Source organism: Cardiocondyla obscurior, linkage group LG08 (assembly GCF_019399895.1).
Source record: "Cardiocondyla obscurior isolate alpha-2009 linkage group LG08, Cobs3.1, whole genome shotgun sequence".
Taxonomy (NCBI): Eukaryota; Metazoa; Arthropoda; class Insecta; order Hymenoptera; family Formicidae; genus Cardiocondyla; species Cardiocondyla obscurior.
In genome coordinates, this window is record NC_091871.1 from 4960841 (window position 1) to 4978575 (window position 17735).

The 17735-nt window shown below is 36.2% G+C and overlaps 4 protein-coding genes across 8 annotated transcripts; 3 read left to right on the forward strand and 1 right to left on the reverse strand.

The window, feature by feature from the left end:
* The first annotated feature begins 394 nt into the window (after positions 1-394).
* Atg2 (Autophagy-related 2) lies at positions 395-9945 on the forward strand. Of its 2 annotated transcripts, none has more exons than XM_070661093.1 (16): positions 395-921; positions 1663-1975; positions 2058-2368; positions 2447-2629; positions 2783-3007; positions 3085-3557; positions 3630-3932; positions 4093-4210; positions 4326-4426; positions 4499-4999; positions 5075-5353; positions 5422-7140; positions 7236-8000; positions 8114-8388; positions 8551-8852; positions 8969-9945. In XM_070661093.1, the coding sequence occupies exons 1-16, from the start codon at positions 751-753 to the stop codon at positions 9203-9205; spliced, it is 6276 nt and encodes a 2091-aa protein (XP_070517194.1). In that variant the 5' UTR covers positions 395-750; the 3' UTR covers positions 9206-9945. The 2 variants fall into 2 exon arrangements, with proteins under 2 accessions (XP_070517194.1, XP_070517195.1); XM_070661094.1 differs by having other exon boundaries at positions 2477-2629.
* Positions 9946-10199: 254 nt separating this feature from the next.
* Positions 10200-13404, forward strand: Tmx3 (Thioredoxin-related transmembrane protein 3). The gene is made up of 10 exons (XM_070661134.1): positions 10200-10461; positions 10787-10835; positions 10903-10942; positions 11124-11287; positions 11356-11539; positions 11621-11765; positions 11838-12078; positions 12150-12342; positions 12423-12615; positions 12714-13404. The coding sequence occupies exons 1-10, from the start codon at positions 10419-10421 to the stop codon at positions 12746-12748; spliced, it is 1287 nt and encodes a 428-aa protein (XP_070517235.1). The 5' UTR covers positions 10200-10418; the 3' UTR covers positions 12749-13404.
* Positions 13405-13450: 46 nt separating this feature from the next.
* On the reverse strand, positions 13451-14453 carry Pdcd-5 (programmed cell death 5). Its single transcript, XM_070661154.1, has 4 exons — positions 14228-14453; positions 13975-14083; positions 13723-13886; positions 13451-13650 (listed from the first exon to the last, which is right to left on the reverse strand). The coding sequence occupies exons 1-4, from the start codon at positions 14291-14293 to the stop codon at positions 13600-13602; spliced, it is 390 nt and encodes a 129-aa protein (XP_070517255.1). The 5' UTR covers positions 14294-14453; the 3' UTR covers positions 13451-13599.
* A 71-nt stretch (positions 14454-14524) lies between these two features.
* LOC139105179 (zinc finger protein-like 1 homolog) lies at positions 14525-17686 on the forward strand. 4 transcript variants are annotated; one of them, XM_070661143.1, is made up of 4 exons: positions 14525-14590; positions 14916-15292; positions 15430-15735; positions 15816-17686. In XM_070661143.1, exons 2-4 carry the CDS (start codon positions 15191-15193, stop codon positions 16374-16376), a joined length of 969 nt encoding a protein of 322 aa, XP_070517244.1. In that variant the 5' UTR covers positions 14525-14590; positions 14916-15190; the 3' UTR covers positions 16377-17686. The 4 variants fall into 4 exon arrangements, with proteins under 4 accessions (XP_070517244.1, XP_070517243.1, XP_070517242.1 ...); XM_070661142.1 differs by having other exon boundaries at positions 14564-14688; positions 14921-15292; XM_070661141.1 differs by having other exon boundaries at positions 14567-14684.
* The last annotated feature ends 49 nt before the right edge of the window (positions 17687-17735 follow it).

The window sequence follows — 17735 nt, forward strand, 5'->3', positions numbered from 1 at the left end:
AGGCGACATGTGATTAATTCTTTCTTTACATCTGTGATTAAGGCTTTACGCTTTCGAAAAACGTCCACGTGCGAAGTAAACAATTACAAGCCAAATAATTGGGACATAATTGGGACATAATGAGTACATAATTAGACGCTCGTACGCAAGCATCTATGTCACCTCGACGCACGTGCAATTACGTGCAATTGCAGTCAATTGCGGCTTGGCCAAACATTGTATTTTCTTTTTCAAGTGACAGCCATAACGCACGAGCGTATCTAGATGAGTAGTGCATACGTGCATTCCAATTTCGTAAAATTGCAGCGACCCGATGCATCCCGCCGCTGCACGTGCACACGCGCTCTTCTAGACGCCTGGGTGTCCAATAAAAAAAGGAGTCGGTAGAGAGGAAGAAGAAGACACGGGTCAGGGACATCGCGACGCCTAGTGTGCGACGGAGGCACCGCGGACGAAAATCGTCGTTCGATCGGCGCGATCTCGATCGGCGGGCCCGCGATCGAGGCTTTCGAGAGGCCGCGTATTGTGCCGAGCGTCATGGATGCAGACGGAGCGCGTGTCCGGGGAGATGCTTATCACTAGTGTGTGCTGTTCTCTCAACGCCGCTGAACACGCTTGCTCGACGACGCCGAGGTATGCCTCGCGACAACGTGCCTCGCGCGACGAGATGATACCTTGTTACGGACGCGACACGTCGGATATCCCATCGGGACAGATCATATAACCGCGCGGACGAGGCTCCCGGGAGCAATGAACAAGATGTCCTGGCTCGGCTGGTCGGCTGACATCAAGAAGAGGGCCTGCAGGTATTTGCTGCAGCGCTACCTCGGCCATTTACTCGAGGAGCTTACGCTGGACCAACTGACCATCGACCTGTACAACGGCACGGGACGTGTTGTCAACATCAGCCTCGATGTGCAGGTACGCCATAAGCTTTCCTTTGTCTCGGACGGACGGGACAATTTCTTTCTTCCTTCCTTCCGCCGTTAAACTCGGCCGCGGAGATAAGATTCGTATCGCACACGCTCAATAAACATAGCGCGCGCATACGATTTCGCCACGCGTGATGCCGTGCGTATTTACGTCGCTGCGAGAATTTCGCACCGCGCATTGAACAGCTGATCGCGATTTAATATTTGATATTTAAATGCCGAACAAAACGCGTTTTTCTTTTTTATCATGTGATCGTGCAGTCGTTACATTTTTAATTCCACGCGAACGTGTGGACGCGTAAATTAATATAGTAAATATACGCGATTGCAGAAAAGTATCATTTACTTAAAGTCACAGTATGGTTGATTTCTTTTGTATTTTTTTTTTTTTTTTTTTTAACTATTGTTGCAAAGCTGATAAATCGTTTAAACACGGTTGGTTGTACGAGAATTAATTAAATGCAGTAACATAGCGCGAGTCATCCATTTGTACATGTCACAGCAATTTGAATGTTAATTAATGCTAATTTATACAGACCACTTCTTTTGATATTTCTTAATGCGATTGAACAATTCTTTGCTTGAGAAATGGTAGCACCGATTTTTCTCATTTGCATTTTACATAATGCCTGTCTATAGTATTTGATTACTATTTTATTATTGTTTTTTTTTTTTTTATTAGTAACAGCAATTAAAAAATATGTTTAAAAAAATTAATATTAATAAACAGGGACTTAACGAAATGGGAGAGAAACAGCATCTCCCATTGGAATTCGTCGACGGTTTTATAATGGAGATATCTGGCAGTATACCGTGGTCGGCGTTACTTAGTCAAGCGAGTTACGTAGAAGTGAAGGGACTTAGACTTACGGTACAACCGCGACAAAGAATCGAAACGGGTACATCCATGTTTGAATCTATGTGGAGTTCTATGACATCCAGTATGCAACTCGCTCAAGAATGTTTGCAACAGGATGCGGCCAGTGTGGGAAATGCTCAGCCCTTAGAAGCGGTGGAACTGTTTGCACAGACCATAGATTCGAGTAAGACACTTCATTCACGTTGTGAATGTCTATATTTTTAAACGCAAAGCTGAATTTTTTTTTATCGTTTTGTGTATTTCAGTCTTGTCTAGAGTCAAAGTAAGATTTATCGACACTGTAATACGTGTGGAACACGTACCTTTGAATTCTTCCACGGGCGTAGCGATCGAAGTGTGCATACAGAATCTTGAATATTCTGACGAAGCCGGATTAGATCCCAGCAATACGTCTCTAGATCCTGAAGAATCTGCGAAAGGTTACATCATTTCAGCGTTCTCCACTAAGCGATTTTACATGGAGGGAGTAACTTTTCATACGGATGAATTTCCTTCGCGCGCGAGAACGTTTTCTAGGAGTATGTTGGCTAGCACGTGTTCTACTCCCGATTCTAAGGTAAATATAAAATTTGTTTAAATTAATATTACAATAAAAAAAACATTTCTCACTACTTATCTCTTCCTATTTTAACAGAATTCAGACAGTTTGTTTATCTCCGCACAGATGTCTCCTACTCAAAGCCTTCTACACACTCCTCCAGAAGGAAATGCTGTTAACAATTCGAACGAATCAAATCCTATCATGGTTGGTAAGCTAGCGGGTAGACAAGAAGTGAGATTAAAAATGAAACAAGGAGAAGGAATATCGGGACCAAAGGTAAGATAAATGTAAATATTTATGAGATAAAATTTTATAAATTAATTTTTAGCTTTTTTTATTTAAGAAATCATGTATAATATTTATTCTCTGAGTAATATTTTTCTTAAATATTTATTTTCTTTTAAAATAAATGAATTATATATATTTTAGGTAGAACTCGAAATTACTTTGGGAGCGCTTACTTTGTTTCTGAGTCCTAGGCAGCTTCATGTTTTATTAGAATTAGCGCATGGCCTAGCGTCCCCAGATTTAGAAGACGTCAGTAATGTTGTTCCGAGAAGATATGCGGAAAAACCTATGGCTAGCAGTGATTTCAATCGTATAGAACGCGAGCTTATCCATCAAACACATCCTATCCAAGATTTGAAGACTACTGTATGCAATTAATATTTTGATGCATTTTTATTTATTTATATAACTTGTATAACTTAAAAATATTATATGTGTTGTAGGATTTGCGATATGCTCAAGGGTGGTCCACTGCATCTGTGGACGAATCTGATAATGAAGACGAATTTCTGCCGATGAAATTGCCGGGATCTTCGTCAATGTGTGATTCAATCACAAGCAATAATTTTAGTATGGAGGGCAGCATATCGGCTAGCAGCATTAGTTCAAAAAGTTCGGCCACGAATTTGCCGAGACATAATAGACACAGACATAATACAGACAACGACACATCCGCCGAAACTACCCAATTTCATATAAGAGTGTCTTCCGTTGCTCTAATTCTATTGCACGAAGATATATTGACGCCATGCGTAGAGCAACTTGGTCTAACTTCTAGTAGTGTAAGACAGATGAAAAACGCGGCAAAAGAATTTTTCAGACAATTAGGAACGTTTGCTTTGGGCGGTTATGGAAGCAAAGATTTTGATACCGCGTCAAAATCACTCACGGATGCTTGTCGATTGAGTCATATTAGGTATAATTATATTAACAATAAATTAATTTTAATATTTCTAAACTGTCAATTAAAAATCTCGATTGTTTATAGATTATTAGCTGCGCCATTAGTGGTTGAAGGCAGTGAAAAGACTACAAATCAGTACTCTGCAATATCAGGAAGTTTGACTTTAGCTAGTTTGGAAGTTGTAGAATGTTTGGTTGACTCCAACAACCCTGGCTCGTGTAGGACGCCATCGATGGAATTTATCGAGCTATTAGCGTTTATTAAAGAGAATCCAACTAATATTGGGTTTTCCAATAAAACTGATTTTAAAATAAGATTCAAATACACACAAAAGGCTGTTCGACATACTCACATGACGAAATTTGCACATCCACGCACAGAGTTTGAGTAAGTATTTATTTTTTAATTAAGCAATGTGGCATATATTTAACAATTTTTACATAATTTTAATCATAAATTATGTAGACTTAATGAAACAAAAGAAATTAATTCTATTAATTGATAACAAAATATGTTAATAATTCTAACGCTTTTTTTCATTTTTCAGCATTCAAATGGAACCTTGCAGATGCGAAGTGGACATTACCATTGTAGATAGAATATCTGCTATTCTTAATCCACAACCAATATGTACATGTCATCCTGTAATAAATGCTAGAGATGCTGTAAGTATTATCAATACATGTAGATATTTAAAACAATATACATATATTTAATATTTTTTTATAGTTTTATTTTTTATAATTAATAAATTATTAAAAACCGTGATATATTTTTCAGAATCAACAAACCTTACTCGATCAAGCTGTAGACAGTGCAACACTGCCAGATTCTAAAGTAGATATCAAAATCTCTTCGTCATCGTGCACAATTAAATTGAGGTACTATATTAAAGAAAACTTATTATATGTATATGTTTTTAATTTACACATTTCTAATTATTTTGTTTTTAGATTTCCGGTTCCAGATTTAAGACCATTACACGATATGAGTCGCGCGCCGTGGTGGAAGAGATCTGTGAGATCTGATTACATGATAATGCAAATGACAGATGCTCATGTTAACTCAACTATGGATAGTCGATCTTCCTTCGTAGCTAGACACGAATTACAATGTCGACGGCTCTCATTGTTATATGTAGAAGCCGAGGACGACACACCAATCGAAATCGGATTAGCTACAGCCGATGAGAAAAATGACACTACGACATATCAGCAAGTCAACGACGATCTTGGATGGGCGAGAGTAGTGATCATTGTTTATCCAGAACGTTTCGGTGCTCCATTAGAAGATAGTTCTGAAGAAGAAATAGAAAATGATAAACGGATTTTGGATGATACTTTAGAGAAAACTCCAAAACATGCACCTTCCCCGTTCACTTCTAGACGAATCATGCGCGAGTCTGATACACTTCACTCAAAATCTCACGAGCACGGTCAGAAGAATGAACAAAGGTTAGCACTTTTTAAATATTTTTTAATAAATATTGATTAATTTGTTAATTAAATAAATTTTTAACGTTTTATCAGTGATGGTGAAGAGTTAATTATACCTGGCAATCGGCAAGAAATGTTGGAATTTATGGAAGAAGGTATACACGGTTCTAGACTACAACTGGAAATCAATTTACCTTGTGCTTCCGTCCAGATACCGTCTAAACGCATTTATGAACAACTGTATAATCGGTTTAATACTGATTTATTTTTCTGGGAACCGTCGGCGCCAAGGCCGAAATATACTAATCATATGGAGAGTCATATTGGCCTCGATTTGGCATCTACTCTCTTACAGGAATCTACTTACCCTAAGTAATATTTTAAAATATTTAAAATTTAAAATTTAAATTTTTAAGGTATTAATTTGATATAATTTACAGATTCAGCATGTGCAAAAGTGGAATTCAGTATAATTCCGACTCCGACTCGGATGAGGAAGGTATATTCCGTTCTACGACGAACGATAAAACTCACAAAGAGTCACGAATATCCTCGAAAAAAGCACAAAGCAAGTTGGCAATGACTCTGAGCATCAATCAAGGTCTGCTTTCTATGTACACTCCTGTTCGTGATTCTTTGCGCAATGTTATACCCGGACAACAAGGAGAATTGATAATACGACTAGAAGATGCCACGATATTTTCTGTAACGGCGTATAAAGGAAATGTTAATTTAAGCTACGCTTGCGCTATGATGAGAAATGTATCACTAGATCATTGCGGTCTAACAACAAGCCCATCGCAAACCCCGCCGTTGAGATCTATCAATAGCGTCAGACCACGACATTGCAAGAAAACTATATATCGTAGCGAATCTGGTAGTAATGTAACTGCAAATTCCAGTGACAAGGATATGGTAACGGTCGCAGTAAGAATACAAGCGGCTCATCAAACACATCGTATAAAAACTTCCCGAATTGCGATAGGCATAAGCAATGCTACATTGAGGCACCGAATGTGTTCCGCCACTACTTCATGGTTCACAGAATTGACTGATTGCCTGGATGTAGCAGATCATCCTGTCGCTGGTTATACACCGCCGGGTGCTTTGATCGAACTACATTTGCATTTGTGGGATTGTGCAATTGATTATAGACCACTTCATTTACCACTAAAGTCCATTGTGACCCTTGGCAATTTCAGCGTGTCAAGCAATATTACAGCGCAAACTAATACGTCAACGTTGCGTTTTATCGCCGAAGATGTCGCACTTTTTATATCGGATAAGCTACGCGAAAAGTCGGTGGATTTAAAACGAGATTACGTGTGCGTTATGAATTTCGGTCTGTTTGAGTTGTCACTACGCACGAATGAAAGAATGTACGGTGGTGTGCCGCGAGTCGATCTTCGGGCGAGTAATAATGTGTTGCATGTACGCACGTGTTCGGATTCCGGTCGTGCTCTAATGCAACTATTGACTTATATCGCCAATGATGGCGATTTACAACAACCAAATAGTGTAATAAACAGCAGCACCGAGAGTATTCCTACTGTTTCATCGACATCTACGAGATATGAGGAAAATCTTTTGGGTGTCGAAAGCATTAATACTCTCAGCAGGAGTCAAGTGGAACGTGTTTACAGTCTAATGGAGGATGCGTTGGAAGAAACGGTGAAAGGAACGGCGACTCAAAGTGGCAACAAAAACGAGAAAGTACCAATGACTGAAAATCGCGTTGAGTTTTTCTTTCCTGACGATTCTTGTGCCACTACGCGAGACGCAGAAACGCGAAAAAGTTCGCAAGAATGCAATAAAACAATCGCGTGCAGTGTGGAAGATGATGACGACGATGACGAATTTTGTATCTTAGGAGAGGAAGCGGGCACAGGGATAATACCGCGCTATGGAGTACCTGAAGTTCGGTCTTTGTGTCAAGAATCGTTAAGAATAGTGGATAATCACTTTTCCGTACCGGTCGGCAAAACCGATTTATTACAAACTCCAGCAAATTTTCCCGCGCCTGTATTAAAATACACTCTTTGCGAAATGACATTAATATGGCATATGTATGGTGGCAATGATTTTGATAATGTTCGATCGCAATCTACAAAGCATGTGACTATTAACGACAATGTTCGCAACAATATTACGCATGGAAGGTATGAAATCTTAAATTTAGAGTTAAATTATTAAAACAAATTACAATTTTATATTTAAATTTAAATTATACTGTTTTTATTTTTTTTTCCAATAGAAGTAGATCAGTCATAGGTGCAGTAGGCTTCAACAAGTCTAGTCCGAACGAAGTGCATTTTGGCAGTGTGCCGAATTCACCGCGTGCAACGAGAAGCAACGAATCGTTGATTGATTGGCATATGCTAGGTGGCTCCGGTCGACGGCATGACGTGCTAATGGAACTGCAATTGAGCAAAGTTCGCTTTCAGCACGAAGTTTATCCGGAAAATACGCGAGAAGCGTCCAGACAGGTGCTACTGGTGCACGAGATTGAAGTAAGAGATAGACTGGCGTCGTCACACATAAACAAATTCCTTTACCAATACAGCAGTGAAGCAAAACCGAGACAGTCTCATTCTATCATGTTTACTATGAAGGCAGTTCACGTAAGGCCGGATCCCAGATTAAGTGCGCAAGAATGTTGTTTAAAACTTAGTCTACTGCCATTGCGACTGAACATAGATCAAGATAGCCTACTGTTCTTAATACAATTTTTTAATGAACTAGGCGGTGGATCGAAGCGAAATCATGAAAGCTCTAGCACACCTAATAGCTCACAATCCACCCCCGTATCGAAACAAGGAACACCTACGCATCATCCGCCCATTATGAGCGTGAACGATGATGCGTTGTCGAATGACGCAATAATGAATATGTCGCAGAATAATATCATCGATCAGAATCTGTTAATACTCCTAGAAGACGAGCTGACATTCAGGGAGAACAAGACTAAAACGAAGCCTATCCATCAAGTCCGCGACGATAGTCAACCGATATACTTTAGGTATGTAATTAATATTTTTATTACTTTATTGAATTAAAATTAAAATATTTTTTATTAATTAAATTAATTTATTAATTAAATAAATTAAAGTATTAATTAAAAAAAATTTTTAGAAACATTGTATTCGGTCCAGAAGTCCTTATCAGATTGGATTATCATGGAAAACGCGTGGATTTTACTCATGGACCGTTAGCAGGTTTGCTAATGGGTTTGGCGGAATTAAATTGCTCCGAGCTAAGACTGAAGAGATTATCGTACAGGCACGGACTGTTGGGTTACGATAAACTTTTTACATATCTGGTGTCTGAATGGTTGCAAGATATCAAAAAGAATCAACTCCCGAGTTTACTTGGTGGTGTCGGACCGATGTATTCTGTGGTGCAGCTGTGTAAGTATACTCGGTTTGTTTAAAAATAAATATTACGAAAATATTCCAAAATTAAACAACATTTTTTGCATGCTAATTTTCAATGACAATTTTCTTTCTTATTTCAAAAATTTAACAATATGAATGCATTAGAACACGATATTTGATTGTACTGTTGTGTAGTTCAAGGGATACGCGATCTATTTTGGTTACCAATCGAACAGTACCAGAGGGATGGGAGAATTGTCCGTGGGTTGCAACGCGGAGCAAACAGTTTTACAACGTGTACGGCAATGGCTGCGTTAGAATTAACGTGTAGGATCGTACAGGCGTTACAGACTACAGCTGAGACTGCGTACGATATAGTTAGCCCTGGTCCGAGTGTAAGATGCAAGAATAAAGGGCAAAAAGGCCGTCGAAAAAGATATAATCAGCCGTTGGACATTCGAGAAGGAGTGGCTAACGCTTACACATTAGTCAAAGAAGTAATTTAAATATATAGTGTATTGTGTGGTTAAAAAAAATATTTACTTTTTTTGTTTCTCGTCTTTTTTTTTTATTATAGAAAAATTTATAACATTATTTATTTTTAATTTTTCAGGGCTTAGGCGAGACTGCGACTCAGCTAGTTCGCGTGGCAAGTGAAGAACACGAGCACAAAGGCACTGTTGGCGCAGTGGGTGGTGTATTGCGACAAATTCCACCGACGGTAGTCAAACCGATTATTCTAGCTACCGAGGCGACCAGTAACGTGTTGGGCGGTATGCGATCATCGCTAGTACCCGATGCACGCCGAGAGGCGGTACAAAAGTGGCGGCAAGATAACGATATGTGTTAATCCTGTTAGTGCAGAATTGAAAAGTTGAATTAAATCGTTATTGAACGATAACGATGTCAGTCAATTTCGCTCAAACAATGCTTTTCGATCGTGGCCGATCAGGCCGAGCCGAGTTTTTATTGTAACATATTCATGACATATATATGCAAAGAGAATGCTAGGTAGAATAAGAGTGCCATACGTCACGTTTGGCGATATTGTGATTATAGCAATTATTCTCTATAGATCTGTGCGAATTGTTATCGCTTGATCTATGCGATTAGGCCTCGAAGGATCGGCAACGAGCGCGAGAAAACGATAGACCTAAAAAAAGTGAACCATTGATGAGAGACGAGAAACATGAGATACGTAGGATCGTTCTTGGATTCTAATTACGAATGCTATATGATAACGTAATCAGATCGGTTTTATCGATTTTTTTGTACATTATAGAAAGAGTACGACGCATCTGGCAGACATCTAACGATAAATCATTTAGTTAAGAGTTGCCGCTAATTTCGTTACAACTGTACAAAATACTTGTTACACTTATAGAATGTAAAGATAGCTACGCTCTGTCGCGAAGGAATATATTACACTCCGCTTCTATATTCCTTCTCTATATATATTATATATATTTTTTTTTGTTTTGAACATGTGAATGTTTTATACCAACGATATATATATATATATATATATGTATATATATATGTGTGTATCCGAAGATTTTTATTAATAAAATTATACACTCAGCAGAAAAATTCTGCACCATTTTATTCTAAATGAATTATATGACATAATTAATTATATTGTCTGATTACAATGATTGAAGGTATGAGTCATTTTTTTAATTTAAATACAGGCTAATTTATTCCTTATTAATTTTTTTATTTGTATACAATATTTCTTCTTTTTTTTAGTTGGATTTTAGTATATTCTCATCTCACTTTAAAAGCGAAAAAGGTGTGAGAGAGATGGCTAGTAGCGGAATTAACGATGGGTGCGACGAGAGGCGACTGAGGCGAGGCGCGTCGCGCGCGCCAGTCGGGAAGATGGAACGACAAGCGCTCGATTGTTCCGCGTGATGAGTTAAAGGGACGGCGAGGAATCGCACTCGTTACAACATCCGTACGCTCCGGCGATTATGCGGTCTCGTTCGACGCGCCCGAGTCGCCTTACGATCAGATGAAGAAGCCCGATTTTCGTTTCCTGATATTTCGATTCGACAAGCGGAATGGTTTCCCTGACGCGGATCTCTTTCGCTGCGCTTCTCTACGGTAAGCAAAACCGTCGACTTGGTTTTCCGAAACGTCTAGCTCGTCTGAACTGAGCGAGATGTACCCGTCAATTAAGCACTTGGTGCTGTTTCGCGATTTTTTTTTTTTTTGCGGTTTCGAATGTTGGCCGATCAATAACCGATGATTCACTTGATATTCACTTAACTCGATTAGCACACCAAATAATCGGATAGTATCCACATACATAGTTCAAGACATTTTTTGCACACCTCAAGTTTACGATGCATTTCTCATTTATAGTAAAGAGAAAATATATTTTTATAAGCGCTCCTTTTATAGTTTAATTACATTTTAATATTTTCAGCGGTTCTGATGCATACAGCAGGGTCGCGCGTACTCGAGCTGAGCGATAGGTAAGACACAGAATTACAGCTTAACTATTTATCATGTGAATGTGCTACTTAATATGTATTTGTGTAGATTTCTGGATGCACACAAAGATGGACAATGGCTTGTTATGGTATGCTTAATGCTTCTGTAAAATTATTAATTTATATATTATATATTTTATATATAAAATTTTATATATAAAATATATAATATATAAATAAATATATAATTAAAATTTTATATATAAAATATATAATTTATATATTATATATTTTGTATTTAAATGGTAGTTATTTTTAATTTTTTTGTAGATGTATGCACCATGGTGTGCACATTGCAAAAGATTGGAGCCGGTTTGGTCTCACGTCGCTCAACACTTGCACGCAACGCCCATACGAGTAGGACGAGTGGATTGCACTAGATTTACCAGTATAACGAGCGCATTCAAAATTAAAGGATTTCCTACTATTCTATTGTAAGTACAGATTCTTTTTTTTAACTATAACTTGCAGTATTGATTTAATAATGCTTTTGGTCTTACAGTTTAAAGGGTGATCAGAAATACATATATGAGGGCGATAGAACTAGAGAGGAGATAGTGAAGTTCGCTTTAAGATTGAGTGGTCCTCCCGTACAGGAAATAACGAAAACACAGAGTTTTGACCTTATAAAAAAGGAGCGCGATCTCTATTTCTTATATGTAGGAGACAGACATGGAGTCTTATGGGTAAATCCCTTGTGCAATTTTCTGACTTGTTATAAAATAATTCGAAATTTAAATTAACGTAACTTTATTTATTGAATGCAGGAACTTTATCACAAGACTGCGAATATATTTCAAGCGCATGCATTTTTCTATCAGTCTCATCCGAATGTCGTGAATAATCATGCACCTATAGATAATATTCCGGCATTACTTGTGTACAAGGAAAATTTGCATTATAATTTCACTGGTGAGTCAATTAAGGAAGAAAAAAATGAGCGATTATTAGCCATATTATATCAACGTATAATTTAACTTGCAGGCCACAACTTAAGCAACTTGGATCAAGTAAACGAAACTCTTTATAAATGGGTGAACGCGGAACGTTTTCCAACATTTCCGAAAGTAACAAGAGGAAACATAAATCAACTATTTCTAACAAATAAGAATCTCGTTTTGGCGGTGTTGGAAGAAAATCAATTAGAAGAAGTCGCGCCTGATATGCTGGAATTCAGAGATATGGTTGAATCTGTGATCAAGAATAAGCGAAATAAGTATCACGAGTACGTTAATATTTTTTATTAAACAATTTTGATAGAAGAGAGTTGAAGGCATATCAATTCGTCGTGTTTAGTCATTTTCAGTTCGGCTGGATAGGTAGTCCTAATCTAGTCAACAGCATAGCAATGATGACGCTACCTATACCAAGTTTACTTGTGATAAATACAACTACTAATCACCATCATATTCCTGAAGATGAAACGGAGAAGCTAACCCCATACGTGATAGAGTTGTTCCTAGAGCAGATTCGTAATGAGAGTGCTCCGGTAAAGATTAATGTTCTTCGTATTTCTTAGTCAATTATTTTATCTATTAAAAAAATTTTTTAATAAGTATATGTTTTCAGCGATATGGTGGAAACAGTTGGCTGGTATGTGGTTATAGAAAATGGTTTGAAATGAAAACTGTTCTAATTTCAATGTGGAAGGGCAATCCTATTTTAATGATGGTACTGCTTGGCTTACCATTTGGATTTCTATCGTTAATATGTTACGGCATTTGTTGTCCAGACTTATTGGACGCAAAAGATGACGAAGATGGTAATTATATTTTTCTCGTTTTTGTGTAAAAATAATAGTAACCTATTTATAGCCATTTTTATATATATATATATATATATTTATTTATTTATTTTCAGAAAATGCTGGGACGTATCATATGAAGAATGATTAAAAATAATTACATATTAATAGATATATTACATAGAATTCTGAGAAGGTACATTTTTCATTATGTATAGTGTATATAAGCGCTTATGGTTGTATCTATTTGTTCTTAAAAGTTTGCCAAAGCAGTTTTAAGAGAGATTGCGAGAATTTTTATAAAATAAGTCATATATTTTCGACATTCCATATATTTTACTTTTAACCAGTTTCGTACACATAGTAACTGATTTCTTTTATGTTGTATATTAAAAAAAAAAAAATTATGTGTATCCCTTGAGACAATACGATTTACCGAGTTAAGTAAATGCATACATACTCGGAAAAATTGGTCTTTTAACACAGCTTTAATAAAAAGAAAATGTAATATATATATCAAAAATTTGTACATTAAATACGATTGTTCACATAGTTTGTAAAATTATATTAAATGTGAAACTAAACATTGGTTTTTGTATATGTATGGATAAAATAATAATACCTACCTAGCATTATGCAAGTTGTGCGAAACTGTTGTTTGTTATACTGTGTAGATTGCAAGAGTGATTGTAATTTCTTTTTTAGGATGAAAAATAATCGTATGTTTGCTGAATGTATTTATATGTATACAAAAAAAAAGCTGAAAAGTATATATTTCGCTGGATATATTTCCATTACAGTAAATAATGATAATCAGTCCTTATAATCTATTTATAGTATAAAAATTGCTCAGTTAATATTAACTTTTTTTTTATTTTAATACAGCATAAAAATAATATAACTAAGCAAAAAGAAATGGATATTATAATTTCTCCAACTGCAAATATGAACCATGAGCAATGTGCCTAATTTAAAATCTCTAATGTAAAATTTTTACAATTGCTACAAGTCCATATCATCATCAAAATCCATAGCTGCTCTTCTTCTATCAAACTAAAGAAATTTTTATTTTATTACTTTTTATTATATATTATTAAATTATTATGTATATACAATTATACCAACTTTGACTGTTGTCTTCTTTTGAGTCTGTTGATTTACATTTTCAAGTAAATCGATTAGTTCTTTTTCTCCAAGTTTGCCAGGTAGTTGTCCACGCTGTGCCATATTCAGAAGCATTTCTTCCACCATTTTACCCTTCTCAGGCTTTCCAAGACGAAGTGTATTTACTGTCCACAAATGTATAATGTTTATACAATATTTTCTGTGCTTTAGTAATATCAATAGTTTAAATAACAAGATAAAAAGAAAACTTACATCTTGCTCTAGCTGACTGATCCAATACTTGGGTTAATATAACATGCTTCATCTCTTCCATTTGTTGCATTCTCTCTTCCATTGCTTGTTTATCATTGGCATTATTACCCTAAAACAATATGTACATAAATAATGTTAATTGTTACAAAATTTGTACATAATTAAAGCAGATTCAGTAAACGATTCATAGATTCCAGACCGTAAGTCATGAATTTTAAAATACGAAATTGCGTAAGATTTTGTCGTTATTTACCTTATATTGAGCTTGTAACTGAGCCAGACGTTGCTGTCGTATTGCTTCAAGCTCCGGGTCCGACATTTTCACTTTCGTATTTTTTTCAGAGTTTTCCCGAGTGTTTATCGATACTGTAAGTTGCACTGTATTGATATGTAAAGCTATCTAAATATAAATCAAGCTTGGTTCTTCTCTATTTTCGCTCAACACTTGTGCGTGTATATGTCGAAAGTCATAACATATCTTACAACCAAAAATGCTCCAAGAACCTAACTTAACTCTAACCTTAAATGTATCCCCCACCCGCTTATAAATGTGATGATGGTGTGGTTCAGTCAGCGCTACAAATAAGCTGATATAAGCTGATGTGAAAGCTGTCCGGTAATGCTTGGAAAAGTGCGAGAAAAGTTAAATAAAAAAAAAGAAATAAGGACCGCATATCTTTTTCTCTCATTTTACAAGAAAATAAGCAACCGTTCGTAAGCTTTTTTTTTATTTCTCTCACGATTATTTTCTGTAAAAGAAGAATATCTGCGCACAGGAATCGCAAAGCATTACATTGCTGAATTGCCGGTGAATTAAAAGACTGAATTAAACCCGGTTATTCATCGATATCTCAATTTTCAACTCATATTTTACTTATTGTTTGTTTGATATTCTATCTCGTAATTATTTTTATTTTTATTATCCGGTATTTCTCATGTAGCGCAGCACGATCGTTACGGCGTTACGATTGGAGAATGGACGAGGGAATTTAAACGTTATTGGATACTTCCGATCTCACCCGGCGCAAGGATCGTCGGACGACGTGGCCGATGATGAAGTATGGTGGGCAGTGCAAATAAAACGACGATGTTATCACGAGTTTCCTACATATCGCGCAGCGAAGGTCAATAAATCGGGTATTTGTAAATTGAACTGTTCGGCCGCGTTTCAACGTTGTCACGTCTCGATCTACCTGCTGTCGCAAGACGCTGCAACATGGGTTTGTGCAAGTGCCCGAAGCGAAGAGTAACGAATCAATTTTGTTTTGAACATCGTGTCAATGTATGCGAACACTGCATGGTCACGAACCACCCAAAGGTATTTTCTTCCGACTGCATATTTGTATATTCTTTATAAGCGCATAGTCTTTGACGCGTACTCTTTCACGCGGCGTCAAACTTGTCATAACCATGCGTGTCACCTGCGTTTAATTTTAATAATTTTGTATTTTACAGTGCATAGTACAGTCGTATTTACTGTGGCTCCATGATCACGATTACAATCCCATTTGTACGTTGTGTTCGGACAAATTGAGCGACAGCGATTGTATAAGATTAACATGCTACCACATGTATCATTGGGTATGCTTGGACCGATATGCCAGAGATTTGCCAGCAACCACTGCCCCAGCTGGTTATACTTGTCCTACATGTAGAGTGTGTATTTTTCCACAACCAAAACTTGTATCACCAGTTGCAGATGTTCTCAGAGAAAAATTGGCCACTGTCAATTGGGCACGGGCTGGGCTTGGCTTGCCATTGGTATTATCAAATTATTTATTAGTGTTTTTAATTAATGTCAAATATAATGTTTTATATTATGTAACTGTTATCTGTTACAGCTAAGTGATGACAGGGAACAAAAGCCAGAACAAAAACATGAACGTTCCTCACTAACACCCGAAAATTCTCTATTCCAAAATAATACACCAGCTGTATCATCATCACCTACAGTAGCTGTATCTCGTACAAGCAATACTATAAATTCGAATTCTATCGTCAGCAATGTACATGCGAATAATCAAAAGCTTGGCCCACCTTATTCAGTCGTAAATATCGATTCATCTTTAGGATTGTCTACTCAGGCATCTAGAAAAGTATGCGAAGCTTACGACGATCCAAAAGACATGTCTTTTGATCATGATGAGAATAAATACCAACGCAAGTCGGCCATAGAATGGTTTCGGAGATGGTGGAAGCTGATATCGCGAGCGCCAGTACGACGGAAAACTGCAGGATCTATATATAAAAGATATGCAATATTGTCTGTCGTTGGAATATTGTTCTTTATTGGAATTATTTTGCTTTTTTCATGGCTGGGTAGAATGGCAACAGATGGTGATCCGAGTTTCGATGTGATAGCAAATCCTAATCTGAAATTTGGTGAGAAATCTGTAATTTAATATATATTGTGCATTACAAGTGGTAATAATTATTGGACCATCACAAGAGATGGATAAAGTAATCTCTGGAAACGCGAAAAACATAGTAATTGCGAGTATATAACTAATGTAATTATGATATGTGAAAAAGCACACGATTTCACGGACAGTAGAATATATCTACTATAAATTAGCATATGTAATATTTGTTAATTTTTATGTAAATTATATTTTACATTGAAGTTGTACATTTAAATCTGTAAAGGCTTATCGATTTATAACAGCGCTCGGAATTAGTAGCCCAGTTCGGCCGATTTCTGATTGTCTCCGCCTTCGGTCCCCCACTATCGCTCGAAGCTCGACGGCCGGCTGCCGATCGCCCGCGAGACGCTTTAACTTAGGAGCGTTCCTATTTATATTCACGTTAGAATCATACACTTTATTAAATAATTAATAAAATTATTTTTTTTAATTAATAATTTATATAATTACATATTACTAATTTCTTATTATTAACATTTTTATTATTTTAATAATTATTTTACTGTGTAGCCGAATTTCAAACATATAAAATTATATATATTAAAATACATTTTTATATGTTTGAAACTCGGTCACACAGTAATTTAATAAAAATAATAAAAATGTTAATAATAAGAAATTAGTAATATGTAATTATATGAATTATTAATTAAAAAAAAAAATTTTATTAATTATTTAATAAAGTGTATGATTCTAACGTGAATATAAATACGAACGCTCCTAAGTTAAAGCGTCTCGCGGGCGATCGGCAGCCGGCCGTCGAGCTTCGAGCGATAGTGGGGGACCGAAGGCGGAGACAATCAGAAATCGGCCGAACTGGGCTACTAATTCCGAGCGCTGATTTATAATCTATGAAAATATGTGAACATTGTCGTATTAAAAAACCCATTTTCTTCTTCATGCATGTATATATATACATATACATTTATATATACATATATATTACATGCATGTCATAAGATCAAGGGACTTGAAATAATTTTCACACGTAATACTTTTATTTTAGATAATAATATATTATAATTTTAATAGCAACATAAACAGTCGGTTTTATTTAATTTGTTACATTATTTAATCGTTAATTTATCATATTTTATATTTTGTAATTATGAATTTTTCATTATACATATACTTAAATTTTTTAATTTACTGTAATGCAAAATAGTATGTATATATATATTTATATATATATATATTTTTTTTTTCCAAGTAATATCTGTCTTCAATCGAGAATGTTTAGTCTCAAAGCTGAAAATGTAGAGAAAAAATAAAAGTTTGATATCTTCGAATCTCAAGCATAATAAGAGACGCCTGGCATGCTCCTTCTTAGTGCAGGAT

What these genes read in the sequence shown, in the direction of transcription:
- Atg2 (XM_070661093.1), top strand. Translation starts at nt 751, where the DNA reads ATGAACAAGATGTCCTGGCTCGGCTGGTCGGCTGACATCAAGAAGAGG. An exon ending in TCCAAGATTTGAAGACTACT is followed by an intron (nt 3,008 to 3,084) that starts GTATGCAATTAA and finishes TATGTGTTGTAG; the next exon opens with GATTTGCGATATGCTCAAGG. An exon ending in CAGGAATCTACTTACCCTAA is followed by an intron (nt 5,354 to 5,421) that starts GTAATATTTTAA and finishes TATAATTTACAG; the next exon opens with ATTCAGCATGTGCAAAAGTG.
- Tmx3 (XM_070661134.1), top strand. Translation starts at nt 10,419, where the DNA reads ATGGTTTCCCTGACGCGGATCTCTTTCGCTGCGCTTCTCTACG. An exon ending in TTTCGCTGCGCTTCTCTACG is followed by an intron (nt 10,462 to 10,786) that starts GTAAGCAAAACC and finishes TAATATTTTCAG; the next exon opens with CGGTTCTGATGCATACAGCA. An exon ending in ACAGACATGGAGTCTTATGG is followed by an intron (nt 11,540 to 11,620) that starts GTAAATCCCTTG and finishes TATTGAATGCAG; the next exon opens with GAACTTTATCACAAGACTGC.
- Pdcd-5 (XM_070661154.1), bottom strand. Translation starts at nt 14,293, where the DNA reads ATGTCGGACCCGGAGCTTGAAGCAATACGACAGCAACGTCTGGCTCAG. An exon ending in TCAGTCAGCTAGAGCAAGAT is followed by an intron (nt 13,887 to 13,974) that starts GTAAGTTTTCTT and finishes ATTTGTGGACAG; the next exon opens with TAAATACACTTCGTCTTGGA. An exon ending in AAAAGAAGACAACAGTCAAA is followed by an intron (nt 13,651 to 13,722) that starts GTTGGTATAATT and finishes AAATTTCTTTAG; the next exon opens with TTTGATAGAAGAAGAGCAGC.
- LOC139105179 (XM_070661143.1), top strand. Translation starts at nt 15,191, where the DNA reads ATGGGTTTGTGCAAGTGCCCGAAGCGAAGAGTAACGAATCAATTTTGT. An exon ending in TGGTCACGAACCACCCAAAG is followed by an intron (nt 15,293 to 15,429) that starts GTATTTTCTTCC and finishes TGTATTTTACAG; the next exon opens with TGCATAGTACAGTCGTATTT. An exon ending in CTGGGCTTGGCTTGCCATTG is followed by an intron (nt 15,736 to 15,815) that starts GTATTATCAAAT and finishes TATCTGTTACAG; the next exon opens with CTAAGTGATGACAGGGAACA.